This window comes from Pelophylax lessonae (assembly GCF_965119305.1).
Source record: "Pelophylax lessonae genome assembly, chromosome: 6".
In the NCBI taxonomy this organism is placed as follows: Eukaryota; Metazoa; Chordata; class Amphibia; order Anura; family Ranidae; genus Pelophylax; species Pelophylax lessonae.
In genome coordinates this window covers 287466108-287488826 of record NC_138773.1, presented here as the reverse complement: position 1 = coordinate 287488826, position 22719 = coordinate 287466108, and the positions used below count along the sequence as shown (strand labels likewise).

Genomic DNA, 22719 nt, shown 5'->3' with positions numbered 1-22719 from the left:
TATTACTTTTCTGGGGACAATCCAATATGTGGGATTTTCTTTTACTTTCACTTTCAATGATAATGGTAACAAAGCAATTGGAGAGGGGGCGCATACAGCAATATTGTCTTTAGTTAAACTTTAAAGATCTATCTGGAGTGTCTCCTTGCTTTCGGTTCTGAACAGTAACTGAAAACAGGGAGAAATCCAGACAGAATCTGTGTATTGTGTTTACAATCACACAGATTTCTGTGCTCTGATTGGTCACAGCTGATCAGCAGGTATACAAGCGGAATCATTGGCTGTAACCTGCTGATAAACCCATGTTGTGTTCCTCACACCACAGGTTAGCAGGCAGCACACGCATGCCAGGAAGTATATTGCATTGCCTGGGGAAGCCGCCTCCCAGCAGTAAATGTACTGCTGGCATTCAGAAAGTGGTTAATGTAATTATTGTAAATACCCAAATTTGGATCAGCTTCTTGCGAGCCAATCGGGTGGTTCAGCATGCTATTGTGTTAACCTGAAACATGGTGAAAGGAGGCGAGAGCAACATGAGCACAGGGATAACCTCATCAGTCTTATGCTGTCCTGTCCACACAAATGGCTGGTGGTGGAGTGAGAACACCACTGGATCCATCAACTGTAAGTGATAATATCTTCCTGGCTATAATGAGGGCTGGGTAAATTACAGGAATGGATGGACAGGAAAAAACACTCCCATATACATGTTTCCACTGTGTATTTAGCTGTTGGCCTGTTTTTCAGCTTTAAACCTTTTTCAGATGTGATTTGAATGGTTATTTTGGGTGTTTGTGAATTTTTTGTACCCGCCATGATTAAGGCCTGAACAGGTGAAACACGTTGGATTTTTATGGCTGTATTCAACTTTGTTTAATAAAAGACAACTGCTAGTTGATATTTACCAATGTTCCGACTTCCTCATGAAATTTGTATATTGTGCGAGGTTCCCAGAGACTGTTCAGCCTTAGCACTGGGTTTTGAGTAGTTGAGATGTTCCAGTAGTGGTTGTAGCGCTGCTCTATATGTCTCTAAACCTGTGGCCTATAGCTTGCATGGAGTGTGACTTCTAGCTGGTTTCGTCAAACACGGGCTTGCTACCACCTACACTTCTGTATTGAAAGACAACAACAACCTTGTGCATTACCACTAAAAAGGTTTAATAATATACAAAAAAACAATTAAAACTATTAAAAACATTACATTTATCAAGCATCAAACACTGCCACCTAGTGGCAGAACTAATTATCACAGTATAATTATAAGAATGGTTGTTGCACTTATGTCTGTATAAACGGCATGCTAACAACATTGCTCAGGGAGATCAAGCATTGTTAGTTGCAGAACATTAGTTAGAACTGGTGGATTGGCGAAAGGCCAATGTGGTGCCTTTATTTAAAAAGGGAACAAAGTCTTTTCCAAGTAACTATAGACCTGTTTGATTCGCTTCTATAGTCAGGACGAGGTGGAGAGTTTAATGAAAGACCACATAGATGAATTCTTGCTGGAAAATAATATTTTAAGCAACAGACAGCATGGATTCGTGAAAGACAAATTTTGTCAGACAAACCTGATTTCTTTTTATGAAGAGGTAAGTAAAACCTTGGACAGAGGGGTGGCTGTGGATGTAGTATACTTGGATTTTGCACAAGCCTTTGACACAGTTCCCCACATTGAAGTCATTCACTTTTAACGTCTTCACAGATGAGAAGGGGACATTCTTTACATCTGGAGGAAAGGAGATTTAATCTCCAAATACAGGAAGGTTTCTTTACAGTAAGAGCTGTGAAAATATAAAGTAGACTCCCTCCAGAGGTGGTTCTGACCAGCTTGGATTATAAAAGGCTTGGGTTATATCTTAAATGTACAAAATATAACTGTATATATGTATGTATGTGTGTGTATATATATATATATATATATATATATATATATATATATATATATATATATATATACATAATATATATATATATAATATAAAATTTTCTGACATTTTGGTGTTGTATCTTTCACTTGGATGCTATAAGTTTCACTGAGTAAATACAGCTGAATAAAACAATAACAGTGGCTGTCTTCATTTCCAACTGCAAAGCAACAACATGTGATTATTTTAAAGGGGGGTGATTCTTTTCTTTACCACCGTATTGTACAATTTATTAGTTAATATTCCGTCAGACCATAGATATTTTAGTTATTGATCAGACATTTTGTTATATATTTATGACTTGTGCTATTTCTCTTTAGGGGCGTCCATGGCCATTTTGTCGGTAAGCGTCCGTGGGCACTGAGCGATGAATGCATTGTGGATCTTATGGCAAAACTTGTTGGTATGTGTCACACTTACTTTAATTACAGACCATTTTCTCACATTTTTTTTCTAATTTCACCAGCTATTCTTCTTTAACAGCTATGAAATATTTAACATGATCTATGCGCTGATATCTTCCAAGCATATGAAAGGGTAGAATCCCGGGGCATTTTGTCTTTGTTAACCACTTAAGCCCCAGAAGATTTTACCCCCTTCCTGACCAGGGGGTTTTTTGTGATTTTTTACTGCGTGACTTTAATGGACAATTGCGCGGTCGTGCGATGCTGTACCTAAACGAATTTCACATCCTTTTTTTTCCCCACAAACAGAGCTTTCTTTTGGTGGTATTTGATCACCTGTGCGATTTTTTGATCATATATCAGCTATAAACAAAAAAAGAGCGTAAATTTTGCAAAAATAACAATATTTTTCACTTTTTTTTATATGAAATTCCCCAAAAAAAATGTAAAAATCTAATTTTTTTTAACATTTTCGGCCAATTTGTTTTATGCTACATATGTTTGGTAAAAAAAATCGCAAAAAGCGTGTTTTGATTGGTTTGCGCAAAAGTTATCTCGTTTACTAACAAAGGGAAAGATTTTTGTCATTTTTGGTGTTTTTTTTTTAACGAGTAATGGCAGCGATCTGCGGTTTTTTTTTTTGCGGGACTGCGACATTACGGCGGACAGATTGGACCCTTGACTGACATTTTTGACACTTTTGGGGGTACCAGTGACATTACTGCAGTAATCAGTGCTATACATATGCACTGTTACTATAAAAATGACACTGGCAGGGAAGGGGTTAACTGTATTGGAGAGGGAGGGGTTAAGTGTGTCCTAGGGGCGTGTTTCTAACTGTGATGGGACATGTGTACTATTGTAAAAACAGAGATCAACAGTTCTACATAGTAGAACCGTCTGATCTCCATTTTTACACAGGGGAGAATGACAGGCGGCTTGTTTACATAAGCCGCCCGCCTTTCTCCCGCTCTACCGACGATCGTAGGGTGACCAGCGGACATCGGGTCCGCCGGTCACACGCGCGGACTCCTCTGTGAACGAGCTGGGGCGGGCGTGCGCTCGCCCGCTATTGGCTCAAAAGCCGGTCACAGGCTAGCGACGTAGATCTACGTCACTCTGCCTGGCCGGGGCTGACTGCCGCAGTAAATATACTGGGCGCAGTCGGCAAGCGGTTAGTGCCATAAAGCAGTATTAATCCCAAAATCAAAGATGTAATACAGTATATTGTAGCTTACCATTCGTTAGATGTGGTGGCTGCATCAGTTTTCTTTTTTTTTTTTTTTTTTTGCCTTTTCCTCCTCTGTTTTTCTCTGGTGATCTGGCCTCTTGTGTTAGAGTGCCTGTAGGCAGGTGCAGTTTACTTTTTCCACTGCAGGTAGTGCTCATCCGCAGTGGCAATAAAGATGGAGGAAGAAGTTGGGAGCAAACTGGTTCCTGTATGGTTTCCTTGGTCACAGGAAGGCAGCTGTCTGACTGGATGCTGGCACCCCATGTGACTCTGGCAGCCATCTTGGGTCAGGCAGAGGCTATTTAAGACCCTGGCTTCTGGGTTTGGATGCATTGTTTGAGTGACTAGAGTAGGAACAGGTCACCTGTCTGTCAGGGACAGTGCTTGGCATCAGGCATAGGTTCTGGAGGAGTAGGGAAAGTGCAGGGACACGCTATATTTCCTGGAAGGCTTCCCATTTCGGTGCAGACTGGCAAGGCCACTTTCCGCTCCTCAGGATAGAAGCTGTTGGCACCTTTGGTCCACCACTCTACAGTCGCTTTGCTGCTACAACATGGAAGTGCTCCCTGTCAGGTGCCTTGTTTTTTTCTGCTTGACTTCTGTTGGAATAAATTCCTGCTTTTCTACCTATGTGTGTTTTCTGCAGCCGCATCACACTGTACCTACCCACATGCCCCCACTGTGAATGAGCACAGGAGGCACAGCATAATTGTCAATCTGGGTGGAGGGGAGTGCTAAATGTATTATCAGGTTTGCATACACTAACTAATTTAGGCCAAATACCAGTTCACACTTTATAATCAGTTACAGCGAACATTTTTTTTACCTTTTAGGGTAAGGGCTTTACACAAATAAAAGCTAATAAGCCACCCCTGCTAATGTTAAATATATTCCTCACTTATGTTAACTGATACATTTTTCTGGAGAGCTTGAGTTTTTGAAAAACAACCGACTTGCTAGCTGGATCACCAGAGGAAAACTGAAGAAAGCCAAAAAAGAAAACGAATGCAGCCATATCTCAGAATTGGTAAGCTGCAATATAATAAATGTTTGCTTTAGGGTTTAATAGTGCTTTAACCACTTCAATACAGGGCAATTTCACCCCCTTCCTGCCCAGGCCAATTTTCAGCTTTTAGCGCTGTTGCATTTTGAATGACAATTGCGTGGTCATGCCACACTGTACCTATAACAAATTTATGTCATTTTTTTCCCCACAAATATATAGCTTTTTTATTTTTGGTGGTATTTGATCACCGCAAGGTTTTTTCTTTTTTGCTAAACAAAAAAAAAAAAAAGTCAAAGTTAAAAAAAAAAAAAAAAAAAAAGTTTTTTGTTTATGTTATACAATTCTGTAAATAGATACGTTTTTTCCTGCACTGATGAGTACTGATGAGGCTGCACTGACAGGCACTGATGAGGACGCACTGATGGGGTGGCACTAATACGCGGCACTGATAGGCAGCACTGATAGGCACTGATATGTGGCACTGATAGGTAGCACTGATAGGCGGCACTGCTGGGCACTGATAGGCGGCACTGCTGGGCACTGATATGCGGCACTGATGGGCACTGATAGGTGGCACTGATGGGCACTGATATGCGGCACTGATGGGCGGCACGGATTGGCACTGATGGGCGGCACTGATGGGCACTAATGGGCACTGGTGGGTGGCACTGATAGATGGCAATGGTGGGCACTGGTGGGAAGCACTGATGGGGAGGGCACCGGCGGGCAGCACTGATGGGGAGGGCACTGGCGGGCTCCCTGAGCCCTGATTGCCATCCCTGGTGGCCATGGTTGGTATCCCTGGGGTCATGGGTGGGCATCCCTGGGGTCATGGATGGGCATCCCTGGTGATTCTAGTGGCACCCCCCGAGGGTCTGCACTGGTAATCAATGATCTGATTACCAGTGCAGAGCCCCCCCTGTCAGGAGAGCTGCAGATCGGCTCTCCTCTACTCGTGCCTGTCAGGCACGAACTAAGGAAAGCCGATCAACGGCTCTTCCTGTGAAATAAGTGACCAGCTGTGATTGGACACAGCTGGTCAGATGGGTAAAGAGACTACATCAGTAATTTCTTTACCGAGATCGGAGATATGCGGTATGTCAGAGTGACACGCCGCATCACTGAACGCCGCTCTGCGCGCCGTCATATGACGTCCGGTCAGGATAATGCAACCACTTTCCCGCCGTCAAACGCCTATAGGGCGGGCGGGAAGTGGTTACAGTTCAATTGAAGCCTCTAATATTTGAGGCTTGATTCAGGCTTTAACTGGGCGTGGCACCTTTCACAAAACAATACGGCGTGGCACCTTCACCTTTTCTCTTTTGGTAAAAAAAATATGCCTTGTCTTTCTCTGAATCTCTTTCTATTAGGTTTTGTTTCAATGCTATCCAAATGCTGAGCAAGACAAAACTAGTTTTAATGGTTAGAGAAAGAATATTATAAAATATTACAGCAGGGAAAATCCCAGCACATCATTTAAACTAACCATTGTTTTCTAGGAACAGATGCATTTTTTTAAAAGAATGCTTTAAAAATCAATTTATTCATACCAAATAATGGTTGTTTTAAGTGATATGCTGGGATTTTTCCTGCTCTATTATTTTATCATTTTATTTTTTAATATCTATCATACTAGACATTAAACTTCGCTTTGTCTTGCTCAGCGTTTGAATAGCATGGGAAAAAGACTTAATAGAAATCTATTTTTGGACAGTGATGGATTATTTCAATCACTGTTTTGGGTGATCCCAGAGAGAGTGGTATTTGTTTAATTAATCATGAAAGTGAAGGATCAGCTTTTCATGCAAAATTATGTTTGCTTGATAGCAGGGAGTGCTGGGTTGCATTTATAAGTTGCTGTAGACTGATAATACACTGAGGCCAGAGCCATAGATATATACACACTGCTCAAAAAAAAAAATAAAGGAACACTTTGAAAACACATCAGATCTCAATAGGGAAAATATCATGCTGGATATCTATACTGATATGGACTGGGTGATGTGTTAGGAGCAACAGGATGCCACATCCTTTGATGGAAATGAAAATGATCAACCTACAGAGGGCTGAATTCAAAGACATCCCAAAATCAAAGTGAAAAAATTATGCAGCAGGCTACTCCATTTTGCTAAAATTTCATTGCAGCAACTCAAAATGGTACTCCTGTGCTTGTTTGCATGCCTGACAACGTCGGGGCATGCTCCTAATGAGACAACTGCTGGTGTCCTGGAGTATTTCCTCCCAGATCTGGACTGGGGCATCACTGAGCTCCTGAACAGACTAAGGTGCAACCTGACGGTGTCGGATGGACCTAAAACATAATGTCCCAGAGGTGTTCTATTGGATGTAGGTCAGGCGAGCGTGGGGACTATTCAATGGTGTCAATTCCTTCGTCCTCAAGGAACTGGTTGCAAACTCTCATCACATGAAGCCGGGCATTGTCGTGAACCAAGAGGAACCCAGGACCCACTGCACCAGCATAGGGTCTGACAATGGGTCCAAGGATTTCATCTCGATACCTAATGGCAGTAAGGGTAACATTGTATAGCCTGTAGAGGTCTGTGCGTCCCTCCATGGATTTGCCTCCCCAGATCTTCACTGACCCACCACCAAACTGGTCATGCTGAATGTTGTGACAGGCAGCATAATGTTCTACATGGATTCTACAGACCCTTTCACGTCTGTCACATGTGCTCAGGGTGAACCTGTTCTCATCTGTGAAAAGCACAGGGTGCCAGTGGCAGATCTGCCAATTCTGGTGTTCAATGGGAAATGCCAATCGAGCTCCAAGGTGCCGAAGAGTGAGCACAGGGCCCACTAGAGTATGTCGGGCCCACATGAAGTCTTTTTCTGATTGTTTGGTCAGAAACATTCACACTAGTGGTCTTTTTGAGATAATTCACACCAGTGACCTGCTGGAGGGCTCTGGCAGTGCTGGTCCTGTTCATCCTTACACAAAGGAGCAGATAGCGGTCCTGCTAATTGTTTAAGGACCTTTTACAGCCCTGTCCAGAGCCGGTACAAAGGGGGGGGGCGGAAGGGACGGGTGCCCTGGACGGCACCATTTAGTAGAGGAAGGGGGGCGCAGCACAGCTGAAGTGTGTGTGACTACTAACACACCGGGCGGGCAGGCGAGCGGCCGCTAATAGCTGTAACGAAGTGAGACCTTCACTTCCCTGTCAGGCGGGTATCTCCACTGACAGGGAAGTGAAGGGCTCACTTCGTTACAGGCAGCCATTAGCGGCCGCTCACCTGCCCGCCTGGTGTGTTAGTTCATACCAGGGATGGACTGACCCATCTGACTGAGTGCCCGGGACCAGTGGGGGGCCCCATGAGAGGCTCCTGGGGATGAAGTCAGTGCCGGATCAACGTCCGGCATTGCGCTTCACGCAGTGAAGATTCCTGTCAGGCTGCCTTCAGTTCTCCGAATTCCCTGGCCGCCTCTTCTCTCCCCGCCCGCCTCGATGACCCTCTTACTTGCTAGGACCGGCACTGCTCACAAGTACGGACACAGCTTGGTCGGCTTGGCATGGCACTACTCCCGGTTTTTAACATTGGCGTCTATAGGAAATCTTGGTAAACTTGACATAGCACTGCTGCCGGTTTTTAACATTGGCGTCTATGGGAAATCTTGGACAGCTTGGCATGGCACTGCTCCCTGTCTAACATCGGCATCTATAGGAAATCTTGGTCAGCTTGACATGGCACTGCTCCTTGTTTTTAACATTGGCATCTATGGGAAATATTGGTTTTGAAATGACACTGACTTTTTCTTTATACCCCGGGGGCGGGGGGCGCAGTTTGCCATCTTCGCCCTGGGCACCAGATGACCTTGTCCTGGCACTGGCCCTGTCCAGCTCTCCTATAGTAACTGCCTGTCTCCTGGAATCTCCTCCATGCTTTTGAAACTGTGCTGGGAGACACAGCAAACTTTCTGGCAATGGCACATATTGATGTGCCATCCTGGAGAAGTTGGACTGCCTGTGCATCCTCTATAGGGTCCAGGTATCACCTCATGCTACCAGTAGTGACACTGACCTTAGCCAAATGCAAAACTAGTGAAAAACAGTAAGAAATTATGAGTATGGGAAAAAAAAAAATTTTGTGTCCTCCCTCTGTAAAACCATTCCTGATCAATATTCCAAGAGTTTAATTGACTTAATGCTATACTCTGATTAAAAAGTGTTCCTTTAATTTTTTTGAGCAATCTTTATATTTTTCTTTTTCCTTGGGAGGAGGGGGCAGGCTTGGTCAACCAGAGCAGAGTAATGGGATGGTCCATGTAGCACATCATGGTACATTGTAGGTGTGGCAACATTACACAGTGCTAGAGGCTTAGAACATGAAGTGATATTAAATTCTTTTTTATTTTAATTGTTTTTTTGTTTGTTTTTTACCTACTCTGTGGAGTGGTTTTGCACAGATCCTCCAGGACTTATTCCCCCTACTTATACAGTGCATATAGAACATTTTTAAAGTGCTTCACTTTTTTACACATTTTGTGATGTTACAGCCTTATTCCAAAATGGATTAAATGTTATTATTTTCCTCAAAATCCTACAAAGAATAGCCCAAAATGACAACGCTAAAGAGGTTTGTTTGAAATCTTTGCAAATGTATTAAAAATAAATAAAAAAATAAAAAAAAAAAATCACGTACATAGGTATTCACTATATTAAGTATTCGCTTAATACTTTGTTGAAGCACCTTTGGCACCAATTGCAGCCTCAAGTCTTTTTGAGTATGATGCTACAAGCTTGACACACTGATTTTTGGGCAGTTTCCCCCATTCTTCTTTGCAGGACCTCTCAAGCTCTATCTGGTTGGATAGGGAGTGTCGGGGAACAGCCATTTTCAGATCTCTCCAGAAATGTTCAATCTAGTTCAAGTCTGGACTTTGACTGGGCCACTCAAGGACATTCACAGAGTTGTCCTGTAGTTACTCCTTTGTTATCTTGGCTGTGTGCTTGGGGTCGTTGTCTTGTTTGGAAGATGAACCTTTGCCCCAATCTGAGGCCCCGAGCGCTCTGGAGCAGGTTTTCATCAAGGAGGTTTCTGCACATTGCTGCATTCATCTTTCCTTCTAGTCTCCCAGTTCCTGCCACTGAAAAACATCCTCATAGCACCATGCTGACACCACTATGCTTCATTGTAGGGATGGGATTGGCCAGGTGATGAGCTGTGACTGGTTTCCTCCAGGCCAAAGTGTTCAATCCTTGTTTCAACAGACCAGAGAATTTTGTTTCTCATGGTCTGGGAGTCCTTCAGGTGCCTTTTGGCAAAATCCAGGTGGACTGTCATGTGCATTTTACTGATAAGTGGCTTCAGTCAGGCCACTCTACCATACAGGCCTGATTGGTGGAGTGCTGCAGAGATGGTTGTTATTCTGGAAGGTTCTCCTCTCTCAACAGAGAAATGCTGGAGCTTTGTCAGAGTCACTATCAGGTTCTTGGTCACCTCCCTGACTAAGGCCCTTCTCGCCTGATCGCTCAGTTTGGTTGGGGCGGTCCGCTCTATAAAGAGTCCTGGTGGTTCCAAACATCTTCCATTTACAGATGATGGAGGACACTGTGCTCATTTGGGACCTTCAATGCTGCAGAAATGTTTCTGTACCCTTCCCCAGATCTGTGCCTCAATACATTCCTGTCTCAGAGTTCTTCAGACAATTAGTTGGACTTCATGACTTGGTTTGTGCTCTGACATGCACTGTTAACTTTGGGACCTTATATAGACAGTTGTGTGCCTTTCCAAATCATGTCCAATCAACTGAATTTAACACAGGTGGACTCCAATAAAGTTGTAAAAACATCTAAAGGATGATCAGTGGAAACAGGATGCACCTGAGGTCAATTTTGAGTGTCATGGCAAAGGGTGTGATTACTTATGTACATGGGATTTTGTTTTTCTTTTTTTTTTATTGTTAATAAATTTGCAAAGATTTCAAACAAACATCTTTCAAGTTGTCATTATGGGGTATGTTTGTAGAATTTTGAGGAAAATAGTAAATTTAATCCATTTTAGGCATAAGGCTGTAAACATAGCAAAATGTGGAAAAAATGGAGTGCTGTGAATCATTTCTGGATGCGCTGTATGTGACAGGTTTATTGCACTCCCGGAGGATACACTCAGGTTGTGATAGAGAAGCACACAGAGCAGAACACAGAGCCCCTCCTCTCCCCTCTGCTACCCATTCATAGAAGCTTTTGCACTTTGTGAATGAGTACAAAGGCTTCTGTGAATAGGCAGAAGGAGAGAAGAACGGGCATAGCAGTTCCAGTGACTCTGCTTTTGAAGATGTTGAGACCACAGCAAACAGCATCAGAGTGCTAGAAGCAATGCTGTATCTTGGCCTAGGCCAAAAAGGCCCAGGCCTAGGGCGGCACTTTGCAGGGGGGGGGGGGGGGGCAGCAAAAAGTGCCGGCTTGCACTACACTTTTTGTATTGTGCCAGTCTTATGTGGTGAATTGGGCCGGAGGGCAGGGTCCAGGAGGCAAATCAGTCTGGTACCCCCATAAAGCGGTCACACTGCTACCTACCAGTATGATAATACCGGCCGGTCAGGACATTCGGATAGACCGCAGGCCGACGACCACACTTAATACAACTGGCCCGACGGCTGCCAATGCTAATAAGTGTTGCACTGCAGCCAAATGCTCAGCCAAATGCTCCGCCTACTCTCCTCTGCCCCCAGGCACTGATGGGCTGCACTGAGACTGTGGTTGTGGTCTGTGGTTTACAGATGACAGGGCGGGTCATAAACAGAAAGGGGTGTGGCCTTTACAGGAAGGGGTGGGTCATATTTAAATTAGGGGTGCACATATTTAGTCAGGCCTAGGGCAGCACAAAACCTAAATACGCCACTGGCTAGAAGTTATCTTTCTGGAGCACACTAAACCTTTAAGATTTATTACAGATAGGTTTACAAAGCAGCAGGCACCTTGTTGGACTTAACTCATTGGTATGCCTGTAGTTTTTACAAATTAGCTGAATTCTTGAAGTTCAGCTTTTTAAAAAAAAAAAATAAATATTTAGCCAGAGTTCAATGTCACTTTAAGATCAACAGGTATTTTTTTTTCTTTTGGGCAATCAGCTATAACAAAACTATTCCAATGGTGGATTCACAAGACCAAAAAGGAAGCAAATAAGTAAAGTTCATACATACATTTTTAGATTTAATTTCCCAGTGTCTGTGAACCGGAGACCAGTGGAACTGGAGACTTTGTGAAAGCTGTAATGTGGAATGCAGTGTTAGTGATGCCAACGAGCTGATTCAGCACAGTGCGTCTGACGACAGATAGAATCAGAGTGATGAAGTGTATATGCAAAAAGGCAAAGTGCATTTAAATTAGAGTGATTGGACGGCTATTCATTAAAATGGTAGCAAGTGATTTATACAGCACTATGCAGAGCCTGCTCCTATTCCCGGCCATTATTAGTTCTCTAATACCCAACTTCTATTAATCACTTGAGGGAGATTGCATAACCCTTACTATCAGCATCCATTTGAAAGCAATATAAGCAAATTAGAATTCAGAAATCTATTTAAAGATACCTACAATTCAGGTAAAAATGACCTGTCATGCAAACAGGGCTGCTGATAGAAATCACAGGGCCTCATACAGCCTACCTGGCACGGCCCTCCTCGTGTATATCAAAACAAAATTTTCACTAAAAATATACTAAAATCGTTCTTAGAGGACACAAAGATAACAAATTAGCCCTTTTTTTTAAATAGTTTTTTACATTTTTGAAAAAACATTTTATAATTTAAAAAAAAAAATGAATTTTTTTAAATTATTTTATTTTACATTTTTTTTTTAATAATTTTTTTTTACAATTTGTTATTTTTTTTAGGGGACAGGGAAGCCAGCAGCTTCCTGTGTGTGTGTGGGGGGGGGGGCATGTGTCTGTGTCTCTCCCTGCAGCAGCTGAAAGCAGAAGGGAGAGAAATTGGTTTTCAGCTGCTGCAGAGAGCTGCACAGGGCATTCTGTAATTGCCCCTCTGTCCGAATGCCAGAATTGTATAAAGTACTCGAAACCCATACTTGAGTAAAAGTACAAGTGCTCGATCAAAAAGTGACTTGAGTAGAAGTGGAAGTGCTCAATCAAAAAGTGACTTGAGTAGAAGTACTAAAGTATTCAACATTTTTTGTACTTAAGTATTGCAAGTAGTTTTTTTTTTAAATTTTGCTACTCAAGTACTGAAGTAAAAGTACCAGTAGTTTTTAAAAAAAATTGCTACTCCAGTACTGAAAGTAAAAGTACAAGTACTGTGTTATGTAGTTATTAAAGAAAGAAGTCAAAAGAAGTCAAAAGTACACATGACATACATATTCTTTTGAGCTTCATGAAACCTGCCATCTACTGTTCTGGCAGTGGTAATTTTTATAATAGTAATGAGTAACTATGCAGCACAAAAAAAAAATATCGGAGTAGAAGTATTGAAATCATCGAAAAAAATGTAGTGAAGTAAAAGTGGAAGTAGGAGAAAAAAATTCTACTCTAGGAAAGTACAGATACCGCCTTTCGGTACTTAAGTACAGTAGTGAAGTAGTTCTACTTAGTTACTATACATCTCTGTCGAATGCACTGTTTCCTTCTGCTTTTCGGGCCCTCCTGTGTGCCTGGGCCCCCTACAGGAGGACTGGTGGTGCCCCCCTATCAGCGGCCCTGCATGCAAACTAAAAAGATTTTTGGTGGCTTTGAGGGTGCCAGTGACTTTATATATCCTAAAAGGTTATTAAAGCTGCTTTTGACTAGGCTGGTCCTATTACAAAGATCACTAATGGATCTAAATGAAACAAAACTTCCCTATATACATCCACCAAACAAAATTCCCAAAATAAAGGGAAAAAGTCAATCTTTTTTGTCTCTTTTATTCCCTCAAAATTCATATAAGCTGTTCAATTAGGAAAAGTGATAGTTGAGCAAAATTAAGCCAAAGGTAATTCACGGAGAAATCAATTTTGACAAAATAACATCACTCATCCCTAACTGGGTTCTACAGAGATGGTATCTCACCATGCTAAAACTTTGGTCCATATTATAACATATAAGGAAGTTTAAAGGTGAAATCCAGATATGGCAGCTTTTACATACAGTAGTTACATTGGACAAGCTCCAACCAATGCAAGTATGTACAGTATGTGCCACACCAGTGAGTGCTAGAGGGGAGAGCAGAGAGCCACTGACTGATAGTCATGCTCCGCTCATAGCTGAGGGGAGAACTGAGCGATCAGTGGACTTTGATTACTCAGTTCTTAGTGCAGATACAGCTTTTTTTTTTTATACCCTCCTGCCCGGCCTATAGCACAATGATGGCCCGGAGGGAGCACTGTTGTTCTAGAAGGACGTCATGTAATGTCCTTCCAAACTTGGCCTCTGGCACAGCCTCGGGGCCACACAGCGGCACGATCTTTCACCTACTGTGTCCACCGGACACAGATGATGACCGATAACTATACCAGCCCGCTGTCAGTGTCATGTGGTCAATGTGACCAATCAAATAAAAATCTATATATAGCATTTGAACATATCAAAAGACTGTTCTTATAGGTTCATCAATCTATAATACGTATGCTATTGTACAATTATTGTAATATAATACTAATTTATTATTATTAAGTTTTATATAACATAATGTAGAATATATTATACAGTATATTATAAATATGATATAAATATATTGTAATATATCTATATAATATATAAGGTAACGATATACAGTATACCAGTATGTTATTTATTATAATATATTATTATATTATATACTCTAACTGTATTATAACATATTAATTGTAATACAGTATAATTGTATAACAATATATTTGTATTTCTATAACTGTTGTATATTGTAGACTGATATGAACCTATAAGGAGAGTCCTTTGATATGTTCAGATGTTATACTGTTTTTTTTTTTTTTTTTTTTAACTGTAAGGAAGTATGGTAAACTTCCAGACATATTTTATTGGTATTGAAATTAATTTAATAAAATTTTAATAAATGGTTTATTCTCTGCATTTAAGTAGTGAGATATTAGTTAGTGCAAGCAATAGCATGGTCCACTTATAAGCAAAAATGCTCAAAAAAAAAACACCTGTTGGGGAGTAAAGTGAATTGAATACAGTATACTGTACTTGCCATACACTTTGCTTCTGACCAGGCGAGGGTGGCGTCGGCATCCTTTGGGCGATATCCCAGGAGCCCAAATCTCAAGCGAAAATACTACTGGACTGTGCTGTTAAGGCATTTAATGAGATTTGGAGTACCCTTTATGCACTAGTATATAATGCCGAAAGAATGCTGACATCCCGTAAGAAAATTTATTTAACTTGATTGACCTTTTCCAGCACAGTTTTATTTTTATTTATTTATTTGCAGTGGTTTAAGAAGTGGGCCCTTGATAAATAAATGGACCTTGCAAGGAGTGCAAGGTCCACTTTAATGCAACTCTGTATTTGTTAAATACATTGTTTAATGCAAGCAAGGTAAGCATCAGCCTCTTACAATCACTGTACAGCAGAGCTCAGACTGGGAGAGATAGAAACAATACAAGAAGCCAATCATTCGTGCTACAATGCTCACATGCTAAAACGGAGCATGGTGATAGGAGGAGAGAGTATAGTGACAGAGAAATTAGATAAACAGTCTGCTGCTTCTTCATTCACTGTCCTGTCACAGGCTGGGGGAGGGACAAGACGTGTTAGCTTTACTGAACTGTTGTTGAGAAAAATCAGTTCTCCTGTCATGCTTGTACTGTGTGGCAGAGCTGTGTAACATCTTAGGACTGGATTGACAGAAATCCAAATCCCTTGGTTGGAAAAAGGCCCCCCATCTATGCATTTCACCTTGTGTATTTTGCTATTTGGAGTCCAGCTTTAACCACTTGCCGAGCGCCCACAGTATATTTACTGCGGCAGTCAGCCCCTCTTGGGCAAAGCGACGTAGTACTACATCGCTCGCCCAGGAGCCTGCAGGGGGCGAGTGCGCGCCGCCGGAGGCGCGCTCCCGCCCCCGTTCATTCACTGAGGTCCCCGCGCAAGTGACGGGTGGCTCCGATGTCCGCCGGCCACTTGCGATCTCCCGCTGGAGAGGGAGAAAGGCAGACGGCTGATGTAAACAAAGCCGCCTGTCATTCTCCCTTGTGTAACTGCAGAGATCGTACGATCCTGCTATGTATGATCGTATGTCTCTGTGGTTACATCACAAGCCACGCCCCTTTACAGTTAGAATCACGCCCCTAGGGACACACTTAACCCCTTCATCACTAATAAAGTTAACCCCTTCCCTGCCAGTGTCATTTTTACAGTAACTGTGCATATGTATAGCACTGATTACTGTAGTAATGTCACTGGTACCCCCAAAAGTGTAAAAAATGTAAGTCAGGGGTCCAATCTGTCAGCCGCAATGTCGCAGTCCCGCAAAAAAAAAAAATCGCAGATCACCGCCATTACTAGTTTAAAAAAAAAACAATAAATGACATAAATCTTTCCCTTAGTTAGTAAACGCAATAACTTTTGCGCAAGCCAATCAAAATACGCTTATTGCGATTTTTTTTTTTACCACAAATATTTAGCAGAAAACAAATTGGCCTAAAATGTTAAAAAAAAAATTTGGGGGGGAATTTCATATAAAAAATGTGAAAAATATTGTTATTTTTTCAAAATGGACGCTCTTTTTTTGTTTATGGCGCAAAAAATAAAAATCGCACAGGTGATCAAATACCACCAAAAGAAAGCTCTGTTTGTGGAAAAAACGCGCAATTGTCCGTTAAAATCACGCAGTGCCGAATCACAAAATAGGCCCTGGTCTTTGAGCAGGAAAATCCTCCGGGGCTTAAGTGGTTAAGGCAGATCCTCCAGGGCCGGCCCTACCATGGGTCCCACTGCGTCCGTTGGACCCAGGCAGAACTTGGGGAGGGGCAGCAAATTGACTGCCAAGATTTTTTCTTTTCCAGCAGTTTTGTGTGTCATCGGTTTTAAGCATGTTACGGGTGGTATTTCCCCATCTCTTACTGCCGCCCGTAGTGTAAACTGATGAGTATGAGGAGGCGGAGCTTCTGCTCTGGGGAACTTCCCTCACCTGATCGTGGCGTGCGCAATGACGTCAGACATCAGCGCAACTCCATCTCACGCAGGGCAGGCTGGATCTTCTAGGGTGGTGGCAGACACAGGAGTGATAGGAGGACTGAGGACAGACAGTGGGTGTTTGGTGGACCGGTCCGGTGGTGAGTTATGGAAGAAGATAACTGTATATATAATATTTTCTAAATTGTATATTTATATAAAATAATGGATGTGGGGGGCCTTTTGTTGGGTGTGATTTTTTTTTTTTTTTTTTTTGGGGGGGGGGGGGGGGCAGCATTTTATTCTTGGACCCAGGCAGCATAATGTCTAGGACAGCCCTGGATACCCCTATGCACTTTTCCATCTGTTTGTATCTCTTAGGCCTGTGACAGGTACTCTTTAATCTCCACTGCTCTAAACTTTATGGCCCATTGATTTTTTTTTTTTTCAAATGTTCTTTTGACTTTATTATTTTATTGTTATATGAAATGCCCCCATTCATCCGCCCTCATTATCAGGTAATATTTATCTTCTGTCAAAATAGCCGAGTGCCCTTTCTACCATCGCGGCAGCCTTTAAAACCGCCTGAGTCTTGAATATATTAACATTGCTCCTGTATAGAAGAAAACAACACTGGGATTAATCTGCAGAGTTTGTTCATTTCTTTACTTACAGTGACCTGAAATCTTATGGCTGGAGCTGGATATCCATGATCAGAATTTATAATTAAGGGTTTTAGTTCATCAAGAGCCAATGTAGGAAAGGGAAGACGGTGGAAATGCGCACATCAAGCAGTTCGATGTGTAGATTGTGTTTCTATGCTGCACCAGAACATAACTTGCTGGGGTCACCTGGTTAGCATGCATAGCATGGAAATTCAGGCTTGTACTATTTGTAAACCCAACCTGAATGAAAGTTTTCTTACTAAAGCAATGTGTACCATAAAAAAATAATTTTGCAACATAAAACATTTGTTTTAAAGGGTAACTCTGCTTTCTTGGAGAAAAAAAATAACATATTGTAGCACTGCCCCCTAGAGGACTGCTGAGAATTACGTTTTCTGGATTCCCCTGGGTTACCCTTAGCAACTGACAGCAGATAAACAGCAATGAAAGTTCTTGGCTCAGTCAATAATCAATCCAGGGGATGTTGGTTTTGTGGTTTTATTGACAACTGGGATAGGAGAAGGGATGAGTGGGATACTCCAACTGACAACTATTCACAATGGTGAGGACAACTGACCTTAGAATGTGCCACTGAAGTGAAGATAGATAAAGTTTTCCTGCTTGAATTACTCTTCAGGGTTCTAACTTGGCACCCCCTTTCTCACTTGCTGTGTGTGCTGGCACCCGTCCACTGACACTCCACTGGAGCGGTCCTCTTCATGGACCTCCTGGCTCTGCTCCACACTCCTGGTTCACTAGGCCGACCACCTATGACCACCATCCATAGCAGCAGAAGGAGAGACAGCCGTACCCTCCTCCTGGGACTTGGCTTCCTGCCCAAAGACCCCCTGCCACATGTGCTCTTGGCTTTTATAGCCTATCCCAGGATGCACCACTCTCTGTGCCAACCCACTGGGACAGCTACAAAAGCCTGTGTGTCACTGGCTGGGTTTCCTCCACTGCCCAACATGCCTCCCTATTGGACACAGTGGGGACACTCCCTCAGACCAGTTGAATCACACATGGACACGTGCAACAGGCATAACTAATGATCAGGCTCCCCTGATAAGCAGACAGAGCAAACTATATTACACCTGCCTAGCACCTATCTAGAAGGGTGCTACATCATAAAGAAAAAAACAATTATACAATATCGACACAAATCCTATTGTAATTGAATGTTATTAAAATGATCTTTCCTTTTCAATCTGCAGCTGCTGTAAGTTTCAGAAAATGCAATGCAATGTGGCTACCTGGAGTTGTTCTATACACAGAATGTATACTGACCACACCCCAGAAACATCATTTCCTGCTTGTGTGATTGGCTCACTGATTTTCCCAGAAGTCTGCACTAAGATACAAGTCAGATTTCTGGCATCCCCTGCAATAAAAATTTCATTTTTGGTGAGATAACCCCAATAGGAACACGTCTAAAGGGATGCACGCCCACCAGCAGATTCCCCCATTCTGCAGCTGCACAGCTGATTGATAAATATGAAACCACTCCCATTAGACCCACTCAGCACAGAGGAACAAACAGGGATTTCTTCAGAATAACAAAAGATAGGAATCTGCAACAACGGTTTTTATAATCCTTGCAATGTACAGAGATCACCCAGGGGGTGTTTTTTTTCTCAACAAAAGTGGAGTTACGCTTTAAATTCTTTGTTGCTTATTTTCTTCAGCCTCTTTGCAGTCACTTCCTGTCTGCATGCACTCCAGTGATGGCTGCACGGCATTTCTAGGGTGTCATAATAGTGAACCAAGCCTGTGCAATGTGTGTTGAAACAGCCAGTTATATTCTCCACCAGATGCCCCTATGGTAGGGTGGCAATGTAGGACCATGGCTGGGAGACCGGGACAGAGCCTTGTCACTTTACAACTATACAGCTTCTTTCACATTACCTGTAATGCTTGCTACCCTCTGAAAAGTGATCTGATGTGGGTTGCTTTTCAGATGGCGGTACAGCTGTGGCTGACAGGTGTTCTACTGCCTCCTCCAATGGGGACACTAGTTCTGGCATACCTCCCAACTTTTTGAGATGGGAACAAGAGCCACCTATTAGCAAAAGTATGTCAGCATAAGACACACCCCCTGCTATGCCCCCTTAAAGGAGAATTATACTAAAAAACAAGACTAGTTTAACCCCTTAAAGACCAGGCGCCACAGATATACTGCGGCAGGCTGGCTCTCCTGCGCAAACCAACGTATGGGTACATCGGCCCGCTGTAGCGTGTCTCGGGTGTGCGCGCAGCTGCCAGCAGTGGGATCGTGCGCCCGCTCTTTAGCCATGCAGCTAAGCAATGGGTCCGGCATTGCTGCAGCGACTGACAGAAGGCGGTGTGCCGTTGTAAACACGGCATAGCGCTCAACTGTCACTGATTGAAACAGGGCTCCTGTGTTCCTTTTATTTCGGAACACAGGAGCCCTGTTTCCATCCCCCAAGTCTGGCCCCCACACAGTTAGAATCACCCCCTAGGTACATATTTAACTCTTTGATCACCCCTGGTGTTAACCCCTTCCCTGCCAGTGTCATTATTACAGTAACAGTGCTTATTTTTATCACTGATTTCTGTAGTAATGTCACTGGTCCCCCCAAAAGTGTAAAGAATATCAGTTAGGGGTCCAATCTGTCCGCCGCAATGTCGCAGTCCCGCTAAAAATCGCAGATCACCACCATTACTAGTAAAGAATATAAATAAATAAAAATGACATAAATCTTTCCCCTAGTTTGTAGATGCGATAACTTTTGCGCAAACCAATCAATATACACTTATTGGGATTTTTTTTTACCAAAAATATTTGGCAAAATACAAATTGGCCAAAATTTATGAAAACATTGGATTTTAATTTTTTTTTTTTATTGGGCATAATATATAGCAGAAAGTGAAAAATACTGCTTGTTTTTTTTTTTTCAAAATTGTCGCTCTTTATTTGTTTATAGCGCATAAACAAAAAAAATGCATCAAATACCACCAAAAGAAAGCCCTGTTTGTGGGGAAAAAAAAGGATGTCAATTTTATTTGGGTACAGCGTTGCACGACCGCACAATTATCAGTTAAAATAACGCAGTGCCGAATTGAAAAAAATGGCCTGGTCATTAGGGGGGGCAAATCCTTCCAGTCCAGAAGTGGTTAAAGCCCGTACACATGGGGCTGAATGTTGGGTGGCTTCGGCTGGTTCAATAAAAACCGGCCAACGTTTGGGCCATGTGTACGGCAGCCCGTCTGACAGAAACCGGCTGAGCATGCTGGAAAACCAGCAAATGACCAGCTCCCGAACAGCGCTCTCAGCCACACCGAAGTGTTCTGGTGAGGGGGGGGGGGGGGTCTTCCTGTCAGAACACAATAGTATAGCTGGGGAGTTTACTACACTAACACCGGATTGTTAGTACAGCGGCTCTGACCAGAGCTGTCACAAACTAGTGGTGTGTACTAGGCTTAGCCCACAAGTGCATTTTTTAACCACCACTATTCCTTTATACTGGCTTTTGAAATTTACAAATGGAGCAATTTAGAAATTGAATGAAATATTTAACACTGGAAAACACTTTTTGAAAGATAAATAGTGCATTTTATACACAATAGATCAGACCAAAATGAGGGACAAATGAGGAGGAAAAAGGGACAGGGGAACTTTGTTCCAAATCAGGGACAGTCTCTCAAAATCATGGACAGTTGAAAGCTATGGTTCTGGTGACAACTAGGGATTTCTACAAATTTGAGGCATTACTTTTCACTTCCTGTTTTGGCAATGGAACAGGAAGTGAAAGGAAATCTCCCTCAATGGGACACAGTTGGGAATAAAACAAAACTGCCATGAGTTATAACTCCTTTATCTAAAACAGAACAAAAAAAAATAAAATGCTTTGACTTTTAGTTCTACTTTAATAGAAGAAAACTGGAAATACTAGTAACATTGCTTGAGATTTCAGTTCAGTGTGTACATACTTGCCAACTGTCACCGACAGTCCCGGCAAATAGGAGCTGGTCCCGGCAAATCAGTGTTGCCAACCGCCCGTTAATCGGGCTGCCTGTAAATGCACGTTACGGCCAGCTGGTGCCCGAAAAAAAAAAAAGGTTGTGGGCCGACTTCGTAACTGCGCATGTGCCGTTCCGAAGCCTGCCGGACTTGGGAAAGCTCGTACAAGCTCGGCCGGGCGGGCGCATGCGCAGTTGCGTTATGGCGCCGCCTGGCGCCATTTTTAAATCAAAGGCACTCGTTCTCGGCAGCACCTCACTAGCGCTGCCCCAGCAGAGCAGAGAAGGACCCCTAGAGAGTGAAGACATGACATTCACAGATATGAAGGTCAGTAGGATGTGGTATAGGGAAGGTATGTGGTGGATCTGCCTAAAGGTAAAATATAACATATGCAAAGCAACAATTTTATGTGCAAAAATATCTGGTAACATGACGTGTGACTGAAGTGTCAAATGTGCTCAGGTGTGACCATACAAAAAATGTAATATGTAAATATAAATACAGTGCAAGGTGTAAATAAGTAAGATAAAACCTAATTATACCAGATAGTATAGATAGTATAATTAGGTTTTATCGTACTTTTTTACACCTTGCACTTTATTTCTATTTACATATTACATTTTTGTATGGTCACACCCGAGCACATTTGACACTTTAGAATTGCAGGGAATTGTAATGAGAATTATAAACTTTAGGCAGAAGTAGTGCAGCTGAATGGGAGAAATATTCCAACTATGCTACTTTGGCATTAAATTTGAAATTCCCTTTTCAATTTCCTGTAATTCTCTCGTTATTGAGTAGACCCTATAATCTGATGATAAGTAGGCGGAGATTAATTATGCAGAGTGGGCGGAACTTCAGGGAAGTGGGTGTGGTACATTTTCAAGTAAGTAATTGATAGCTTTGCTGCAAAGTGTCCCTGTAAATTTTTTTCAAATGTTGGCAACTATGTGTGTAGCACCCTTCTAGATTGTATAGGTGCTAGGATCGGTTAGATTTAGTGCTGGCTCACCGTGTTCAGTGGAACTGTGTGTGTTTTGGTTGGGTAAATTTAGCTTGCCTAACTGTATCCAGTGTGGCTGCAATTGATTAGTTAGGTCTGTTCGGTGTTCTCAGCTGTTGCCAGTTTGATAGCTCCCTCTGCTTTCCAGAAATGAGAAGAATTTTCTGGATCAAAGGTGTGGCGCTATGCAGATGACAACGTGAATATTTATACAGCCCTGGCCAATCCCAGGGAGCAGGGCCCTGAAGGCTGCTGGGAGACTTTATATATTCTCTGAGCACATTGAGCTCAGGGTCTTTTCCCAGAGAGGATGAGTCCAGCCTGGTAGGCTCCTGCCCTCTAGGGCAACACTGCCAAGTGCTTACTTGGATGCTAAAGCTGCTGAGAGCTGACTGAGGGGCTGTCTGCTGAAGATCTAGTCTGGTATCACTGGAG

General features: G+C 42.5%; 1 protein-coding gene across 1 annotated transcript in view; it reads left to right on the top strand.

Annotated features, from left to right (window-relative positions):
* KYNU (kynureninase) overlaps positions 1-22719 on the top strand; it is a 178503-nt gene that overhangs the window by 39797 nt on the left and 115987 nt on the right. The window contains exon 4 of the mRNA XM_082262168.1: positions 2248-2330. Coding sequence (XP_082118294.1) covers positions 2248-2330 — 83 coding nt within the window. The remainder of the gene's footprint in view (positions 1-2247; positions 2331-22719) is intronic.